Source organism: Quercus suber, unplaced genomic scaffold (genome assembly GCF_002906115.3).
Source record: "Quercus suber isolate HL8 unplaced genomic scaffold, Cork oak 2.0 scaffold_442, whole genome shotgun sequence".
Classification (NCBI taxonomy): Eukaryota; Viridiplantae; Streptophyta; class Magnoliopsida; order Fagales; family Fagaceae; genus Quercus; species Quercus suber.
The window spans coordinates 137226-147340 of record NW_027069893.1 but is presented as its reverse complement, the minus strand read 5'-3'; the positions used below and the strand labels follow the sequence as shown (position 1 = coordinate 147340).

The 10115-nt window shown below is 30.9% G+C and overlaps 1 protein-coding gene across 1 annotated transcript; it reads right to left on the bottom strand.

Moving 5' to 3' along the window:
- Positions 1 to 7137: 7137 nt before the first annotated feature.
- On the bottom strand, positions 7138 to 9628 carry LOC112030962 (protein CYSTEINE-RICH TRANSMEMBRANE MODULE 4-like). The gene is made up of 3 exons (XM_024063628.2): positions 9500 to 9628; positions 7539 to 7695; positions 7138 to 7374 (listed from the first exon to the last, which is right to left on the bottom strand). The coding sequence occupies exons 1-3, from the start codon at positions 9528 to 9530 to the stop codon at positions 7326 to 7328; spliced, it is 237 nt and encodes a 78-aa protein (XP_023919396.1). The 5' UTR covers positions 9531 to 9628; the 3' UTR covers positions 7138 to 7325.
- Positions 9629 to 10115: the final 487 nt, after the last annotated feature.

Sequence of the window (10115 nt, the reverse complement as noted above, 5' to 3'; positions counted from 1 at the left end):
TTGCATGATATAGTACTAATGATATAGATAAGCATGATTCAGGCTACCTACTCATGAAGCAAATATATTTTGATAAAATAGAAATGCAAAAATCCATCAATTAATTTAAATTCTTGATTGTGTGTTATTGAATTGATTATTTTCTTTCGTTGGACTTTGTTTTCAATTTTTGCAAAAGCAACTAAATTTGAGTAAGAATACAATATTTTAAAATCAATTGTTTCTCATATAAATGTTAGAAAAATGTCATCAAAATTTCATTATACTTAAATAATTAACGCACCACTTAAAATAATAAATATGAGGAAGCATGTCACATTCTCGACCAATCAATCAATCAATCAATCAATCAATAATAATATAATAATAATAATAATAATAATAGTTTCTTTTATAAAATTTATAAAAATAATCAATAATTCCTTTAATATAAATAATTAATACACACTATAGATAATTAATAATATCATTTACTTCATTGGCTAATTAATTCAATAAACTAATACTTTGATATAAATGCAAAATTTGTTGATATGGAAGCCTAAATAAAGAAAATCTCAAAGAATGCCCCACATAACAAACTGTCATGCTCTCCCACATTAAATCTCTACTTTTATATTCATATTGATGGATTGATTCTTATTTATGTGATCAATCTCTAGAATTTGTTCATATATGAATATATTTTATACACATGGGAACTATAAACTATACACTATGAGTTGGGTCTTCCAAATCATACTTGTGCCATGTAATCAAATTTATTATACATTAATTATATGATTTGCTTTAATCCTGTAATACACTATAAGTAATTTAAAATAGTTAGTAATACAATTTTCTTTAGTAAAACTGTATTACCAAAATTTAAGAAAGATTAATATATCATCTTATTGAAATTATCTCACTAAAACTTTTTATTTTTTTAATATATTATTTATTTTAAATTACTTTTTTTTTGAAACTCTTTATTTAAATTACTTTTTTTTTTGAAACTCTTTATTTTAAATTACTTTAATTACTTACCATAATATTTGTTTAACAATAATACTTAGAACTTACATATCATACTTGGACTATGGTTCAACATAAATATTGCATGTTATAAGGTTCTTTTGCTATGTCTCGCTAATTAAGTACATAATTTGCTAATTAACTTTGCTTTTAGGAAAACTCTTTATAGTTCAAGTTTCCAAAAATTTAAAGAACTGCTTCAACTCTAATTGCACAGTATCCCCCTTCCATACTCATCCCTTTTATTCCAACTAGTATGTGACCCCGTGCTACCGCACGGGATTGGTTAATTGTAATGATGCTATTGACCAATTTTTTTTTATTATCACACAGATAATAAAATTAAATCAAACAATGAAAAATATATATTGCATTTTATTATTTAAGTAATGCTATTAGTATTTTTTTTTTTTTGGTTTATCATACATAGGATAGTATTAAATAAAACAATGAATAAAAAAAAGAAAATATTGCATTTTATTATTTAAGTGATGCTACAGTGAAGAAAAAAAAGAGAATATTGCATTTTATTATTTAAAATATATAAAGGGACATTAAAAAATAAAAACTTATCATTGAGTTTGGAATCTTCTTGGAGGCACCAATGAAGCACTAACGTATGAGGGTGTGAAATAAGGAAGAGTGAGATTGAACATTGTGTTTGAACCCGGCCTTGGTCTGAGAAATCCGTAAGGAGGAGGAGAGGATAGTGTGTGGATCTAGTTGGTAGAGGTTGAGAGAGGAGGAGACATGGGATGACAATATGGAATTAGCAGGAGATAATGTTTTACTTTTATAGTCTTTCTCGTTGGACTCCTTGGTTCTGGTTGTGGAATTAGAAGAGCTCCAGACTCTATTGAGATTACCCATAAAAGTGTGCAAGTGAGATGTTCTTGCTTAGGCCAATGAGTATTATCATTGTGGTTTTCTTGGCTTTCGTATTAAATGTTAATGCATTATTTATTTGGGCACAAAAATTAGAAAATTTAAATAAGATACATGACACAAAATTGGAGTTCAATTTATAATCTCCATAAAAGCGTGCAGGTAAGATGTTCTTGCTTAGGTTAATGAGCATTATTATTGTGGTTTTCTTGACTTTTGTGTTAAATGTTAATGCATCATTTATTTGAGCACAAAAATTAGAAAATTTAGATAAGATATATGACACAAAATTGAAGTCAAATTTATAATTTAATTAGATTTCTTTTTTGAGTTTTGGTTAGGACAAGTGGCGCAAAATTGAGAATCTAATTGAAATCTAATTGAATTTTCTCTCTGCTTCACCTATTATTATATATATAGACTAGATATAAATGAGATTTAGAGAAAAAAATTAGTAACAAAGAGCAAATATAAAAGCTGATTCAGCACCTACGGGGAATAGTTTGACGTTGAAAACTGTGAGCACAACCTTAGCCTTCAAGGACAATGAAAAATTGATTATAAAAAGAAAAAAGAGTACTAGGGTAGTAGGGCGCAGATGTATTTTGTATTTTAACATTTGGGATTAACATTTAAGATGTTGATAGTATTTTGGTTGGTTTCCGTTGATAGGTGTCTTTAAAACACTTGTTAATCTACCATTTTAAAAAAATTTCAATATCAATTAGTACATTTTTTATTTTTCCATAAAAAGTTTCTAAAAATACTTTTTAAATCAAAGTCTTAAAGGGATTCATTAACTTTTCCCTTTCGGGTTTCTCAATGTTTAAGTGATAAGTGTTTCTTTGATTGAAAGTTTATCTTTTAAAATTATTTAATCCTTTACTGCCTGATAGTAACATAATCTCTTTAATGGCATGTTTGGATGTTTAAAAAAGGAGGGGGAGTAGAGTAGAGGGAGGGAGAGTAATGCAATTACCTTGTTTGGAAGTTTTTTAAAGAATGAGGGGGAGGGGTTTGGAGGAGTTTGGAGGGGTTTGGACTCCCTCTAGCCCCCCAATTTTAATTCCCCAAATTGGAGAGATTTGGAAGGGGAGTAGAGTACATAAACTATTAACCAAGTAAATTACCTAATTTACCCTTATTATATTAACAAAATTATACAAGGGGAATAGCTAATTACTCCCTTTCCCCTTACTAATTTTAAAAACATCCAAATGAGGTGGAGGTGAATCATTCTCCTCTACTCTCCTCCCCACTACTCCCCTTCCCTCTACTCCCATCTACTCTCCTCCCTCTCTAAACTTCCAAACAAGCCATAAAGTTTTATAACTTCTAGTTTCTAGCAAGGCATCGTATTTACTGGCCGATTTTAACTCTTGTCTGTTACTAACACAATGAAACTCTCTATCCCAAATACCGCATACTTTACCACATAATTAAGAACCATGTACACGTACTGTACATGTAAGTAACACGTTTTTAGTTTTTACCAACTATGATTTGGATAAATTTTTTTTTTACCAAAATGTCTATGATGGTTACTTATTAACCTATGCAACAACTCAAAAATTTTCCTAAACGGCGATGATAATTACTTGTTAACCTACATTTTAATCCCAAATTGGGATGAATAAAAAGTATTGACATTTAAAAAAAACTGAAAAGCCTCTGAGTGCATGCATTGAAGCTAGTATTAAGGGTCCGTTTAGTTCCCGTAAAATATTTTCCGTAAAATACATATTTTCCGGAAATGCTATTTTCCGAAAAAGGAAAATATTTTCAAGTGTTTGGTTGTACTATGAAAATTGTTGTAGAAAATATTTTCCTGTGTTTGGTTCAATTAGGAAAATACTATTTTCCTACAATTTTTCACATTTTCTCATCTATTTTCTCAGCATCCAAACAAATTTTGTTACAAAAATTTCAAAATCACAGCTAATTCATCAACAAACTCCAGCAATCAAAAGTCACAACCACCAAAACATCACCACCACACCACCAACAACAACAACAATCAAACTTTAAAAAAAAAAAACTGAGAAATCGAGGAAGAGGGAGCGACGGGTCTGGGTCTGGGTCTGGGTCGACGACGAGGTGCGATGGCCCGATCGAGGAGGCGATGGGTCTGGGTCGAGCGGCGTTGGAGCGATTGGCGCGGTGCTGCGATTTCCCTTTGATTGATCGGCGCGATGCAATGGCGAGGTGTGAGACCGGTGCGATGGTGAGGTGCGATGGCGAGGTGCTGCGATCGGCGCGAGACCGGTGCAATGGTGTGGTTCGTGGGTTCGTCGGTTCGTGGCACCGGCGAAGTCGACGGCTCGTGAACGCCGGCGATGGGCTGTGGCGTTGGTTCATTCTCTCTCTCGCTCTCTCTCTCTCTCTCTCTCGCTCGATTTGGTTCGTTAAGGCTCTTGCTCTCTCTTTTCCGGAAATGATTTGAAGGGAAAATATTCTTGTAAAATCGTTTCCGGGTCAAAGGGGAAAATTTTGGTCAACTTAAGCATATTTTTCGGAAAATTGTACTTTCCTTGGCTCCAAACAGTAGGGTCAAGTGGTAAATGATTTCCGGAAATCATTTACCACCAAAACAAACGGAGCCTAAATAACAAGATTGTCAATGCCACCATTTGACATTTTATGATGCTGACTGCCTTGAAATACATGTATTGTGTGTTCAATGTATGATTGTTTCATTGTTGCACTAAACCTCGATGGTTAAAAACTGAACCGGTCATCGAACCGTTTTTTTTTAGTCTCCGGTTCAACCCCGGTTCTTATCCGGTTTTTGATCGGTTTTTCGGTTTTTAACCGGATCGAACTGGCTCTCGATTCCCAATTGAACCGGTCAAACTGGCTGGTCCAGTTCGGTTTTTAAAACAGTGACTAAACCCACAATAAGGCAATTTATATGAATTTTATGCCAATATATGATAATATATACATCACTATTTGAAGGGAGAACTCTTTTTTTTTAATAACTAAGTCCACGCATGGTTGTTTTTCCAAAAATAAAATAAAATAAAGTCCTCACATTGTTATTTTTTTATTTGATAATATGAAAATTAGGGATAGGAGTTTTGAATTCAGCATATCTTTGTTAAAAATACTAAAGGTCTATTTGGTTGGGGTAAAACAAAAAATATAAAAAATAAAAGAGAAAAAATTGATTTTATGGTTGTTTTCGTTCCTAGTCCACCAAAATTCTATTTCCCCGTTAGAGAAGAAAATAGAGGGGAGGTGAATAGTCCCCTCTCATGTGCTGGATGTGTCTTTTTTTTTTTTTTTTTTTTTTTTTTTTTTTTTTTTTTTTTTTTTTTTTTTTGTGGCTTTCCTAGGCATGACGGTGCTTTCTTTTGTTTTGTCTATTTTTTTTCTTTCCTGGGCGTGACAGTGGCTTTTTTTTTTTTTTTTTTTTTTTTTTCCTGTTTTGCTTTTCTTCTTTTCTTTTTTGTTTTTTGGGTTTAACTAGACATAAATTTTCTTTAATATTTTTTTCTTGGCATGATTTTTTTAATAATAAATTTGGATGATTGTCTTTTTTGTTGTTGTTGTTTGCCATTTTTTTATTATTTTAATCATCATTTTTTAACAAGGACATGTGAGTAAATTTATACAAGCTCATTTTTTACATCCATATATTTTTCCACTCCCAACCAAATACAAAAGGAGGAAAGTAAAATATTTTCTATCTTCCCAATCAAACAGACTCTAACGCTTTGTTTTAGAGATGATATTTTCTAGAAAATGCGCCATTTCCCAAAAAGTATTTTTTATAAAACTATATTATTTTCCTATGTTTCGTAGCAATTTTAAATAAGTTGAAAAATAATCTCCTAACTTTCCTTATTTAGCTTGTTGTGAGATAGAGTTGTTTTTCAAAAAAATTTAGTGGAAAATAATCTTTAAAAATAAGTCACACTTTGTATATTGATCAAATATAGTTTTTCTTTAACTTATTTTTTTTTTATTCTACCAAACTTTGGAAAACATGAAAAAAATATCTATCGTTACACTTTTTAATTTTAATTTTTTATTTTAAAAGAGTTTTAACTTATAATGTTCGCTTCTGATGATAGTTTTTTATCATTAGACCAAGACATCAATCAGTTTTTGGTGTAGACGAAGCAGGGGCGGTGTTACTCTTTGGTCAGGGGGTTCAAATGAACCCCCTGACTTCAAATAATAATATATATATATATATAATATATTTTTTTGTTAGTTTAATACATAAATTTTTTCTTAAAAATATTTTTGCACACCCTAACTTAAATCTTATGCACCCTTATTATAATTATTTCTAACTCTAAAATAAGAGTAAATGTTTGTGAATTGTAAGTGTCACTCTTTATTATAAATTTTTTATTATATGTGTATAAGTGCGTCTAATATTGATTTTGTGTATTACTTTTTTTTTTAATAATGTCATTTGTGTGAATAATGACGTGTACATGGATGTTTGTGTGTAAAATATAAATATAATATAACTTTATATAATTTGATAATTAGAAAATAGAGATGATTTGTTACATAAGTGTGTATAGTTATCATGTTATAATAACTTTTTGTCATAAAGTTAGAAAAATTCAAGAAAAAAATTGCAAAGTTAATGATTATTCAAGTATTTGATTGGTTAAGTAAACACATAGTGAATTATTTTATATATAAATTAGTGTGATTGTGTGCATCAATAATTAATATTGAGCCAATGAGTTGAGTTTAGTCATTTAATTTAAATATTTTTATAAAAGCAATGACAAATATATAATATTAACCGGATAAAAATACAAATTTAGACAAATTTAACAAAATAAAATGGTCATAGCTGCCCATATTGGCAATAAATACTCATAATAAACTATCGTGTAACAATTCAAAATTTGAAAACTTATAGAATGAAATTGTAAAAATTCAAAAAAAAATTTTTGGTCTATAACTTAATATATTCAATTTCTCTTTTTATTAATTTAAATTTCTTAATAACCCCCCTAAACAAAATTTCTAGAGTCGCTACTGAGACGAAGATTGAATCCTAAATTTCTTATTCAACTATCAGAAAGTTTACCAGTTGAGTTAACTAGAACTCACATCGTTACACTAAATTACTCAAGATTTTAAATTGAAACAAATTGACCGTAAAGAAATGCCAGCTCAGCTATAAGGATTCTTGGTAAGTCCTCAAATTGTTAAATCATAAATATACAATCCCTAAAAATTTAAGCTCATTTTAAAAACACATTAACGCAAAAACACGCGCTTTATCCTCCCATAATAAATATTACATAATCACCATATTATTCCAAATAATTACACTCGAAAATGGTAATAATTACATATTCTCAAATCCTGTACTGGCATCACCTTTGCCTTCAAATTGCTACAGTTATTTTTTTGTTCTAAGGAGATAAAATATTGAATATATAGTCTCAGAAACAGCACGATTCACAGATCCAGCAACAGCACAGGGTAGCAACACTGCAAATAAAAAGTAAACAAATAAATAACAAAATAAGATAACAAAATAAGACATTTAATTAGAGAGAAGTCTCACCAAAAAAGAAAAGATGAAGAAGAAGAAGAAAGGAAAAAAGAAAAAGGAAAAAAAGACAGATGGGAAAGATAAGTAATTAAACACATACCATCCTTTCCAAAACCCATCACCCCTTGTTGTAGTTTCTATTGGAGCAGTGTGTTGGGGATAGCCAGAGTCGACCTTGGTGGGATAACCAATTGGTGGTGGTGGTGCAACATAAGTACGCTGTGCTGGATATGCTGTCACTGGCGAGGGATATGCCACTGCATGCAAAAATTAAAGTATGAACCAAATCAAACAGGTACGTCTAAATTTCCTTGACATATTAATAAGTGATTCCAATAAATTTTTTTAGTGGTAGTACTCCAATTTATGATGAATGAAATATCAAAAGGATCAATAAATATATTTAGAGAGGATAAGATCAATTGTTTTAACTTTTCCTCATTACACAATCTAATAACTTTTTAGTGGATCAATTTTTTGGAAATTTCATTACATAATTATAGCTAGGAAAGGATGGCTTTATTTTTAAAATTCACACCTATTAAGATGTTATTTACTATTTGAACTATAAACCCTCTTTTATATATATATATATATATATTATATTTGGGTAAATTCCAATAAACTATTCCGAGGTTTGGGCTAATGCCAAGTAAGTCCAAAAAATTTCAAAACTAGCCAACTTGTCCCTAAACCCAAATTAGTCCATAAATGCTGTCATTTGGAAAAAGTATTTTGTATAAAATGATACCATGTCATCTGTAACAAAATCTAATAAATGAGAAACATGTGTGTAAAAATAACTACCTACTAACACATGTCTTTCATTTGTTAATATGGTAGTTATTTTTTACTTACATGTCTCGCACTTATTAGATTTTGATACCACTAACATGATATATATCATTTGATATCTAATACCCTCTTAGTCATTTAAGCCCTCTCTTTCCTTTCCTCTCTCTTCTTTCATCCCAATTATTCATATACATATTCAAGACAACCAAAACAAAAAATTCTTCTCTTGTACAAAACCAAATAGACCCATCAATGCCCAAACCAAATGAAACCAATGCAGAATTCCTAAAAAGAAAAAAACAGAGAAATATGAGTTGTACTTCCCAGATTACAAACTATACACTAACAAAAATACCTTATTAGGCCCATTTTGAGAGATAAACCCCAAATCATTAAATACCCATAGATTTGCAAATGACTATACCCAAAACCCCACCTTTCAAACCCAAATAAAAAATTACCAAATACTCTCTAAATCTACCAAGATCCAAACCAATAAAGAACCAAATTAAAAGAAAAATAAATAAATAAAAGAAAAAAGACTAGGGATAAAAGGGAAAGCCACCAGTGGTGGTGTCGTCAGTGTGATTCATCGCTTGTGGTGGTGGCAAAGCCCATGGTCCTCCGCCAAACATACCCTAAATGTTTGGTACACAAACACAAACCAAACCCAAACCCAGAAACAAAAATACAAATCTTCTCTTCCTTGGCTAAGGAACAACAAAAGCTTGAGAGAGGGAGTCTTCAGCTACTGTGGGTGAGAAAAAGAAAGAGAAGAGAGAACCAGTGAGGTTTGAAAGAGAGAAGAGAAGAGTCTGAGAAGAGAGGGGAGAGAAGAAAGAGGAGATGGTCAGTCGCCGTAGGTGAGAGAAAGAGAAGAGAGAGTCGGAGAGGTCTGAAAGAGAGAAGAGAAGGGTTCGAGAAGAGTTAAACGGCGTTAGGAATCGTTCAAGGACCAAATTGATCACTTTTAAAAAGTCTTGTCTTGGCTGGATTGATATTAACCCAAACCTTAGAGTAGTTTATTGGAATTTATTCTACATATATATATATATATATATTTTAAAATCTAAACATTTGATACACAAGATAGTAAATAATTTCTTGTTATTTGGTATAACAGAGAATTTTGAAAAGATATAATGAAAAATCCTAAGTTTCCAAGGAGGAAAAAGAAGAAAATAACATAATGGTAGAGCTATAATACTTTGGAAATTAAATACTACACAAGGCACTTATAAATTGACAATATATTCAGATGCTTACGAGGTGCTTGTTGTTGGTCGTAGTGACTCATGACTTCCAAAAATAACTCCAAAGGGATCAGAGAAAGGGAGAGAGGACAGTATAAACGAGATGAAGGTTAAAGCCTTAAAGGAGAATATGTTTGAAAAAGGGTATTTATAATTGTGAATTTGTTATTGCTCTAATAATAAGTCATGAAATAGTGGAGAATTTAAGGCTACGCTATCGGCAAACAACGCGTATTTGTCTTTGGGGAATTCAACCAGGCTAAGGAAAAACAAAAAATAGGATTAGGTTTTGTTTAATTGGTTGTCCAAAAATAGAATTCATTGGGCTTAACCAATAACTACATGGCAAGTCAAAAGATTGATCAAAGTGGGAGGTTTGCATACACACCCCAGCACACAATCTCTTTCATTTTTGCATTGCGATAAATAATATTGATTGATCTATAAATGGCCCTTCCGTGTCTAACTTATCTTCTTGACCTTTTGGACCTTCTAGGAGATTTATCTAGTAAAAAGTCAAGAGCAATGTAAAAAACAAGAAGCTTTTGGATGGTAGGCATTAGTCATGTAGATTTGAATTTGGGTGAGTAAAATTTTAAGGGTCATATTAATGAGTGCCGTAGGACATT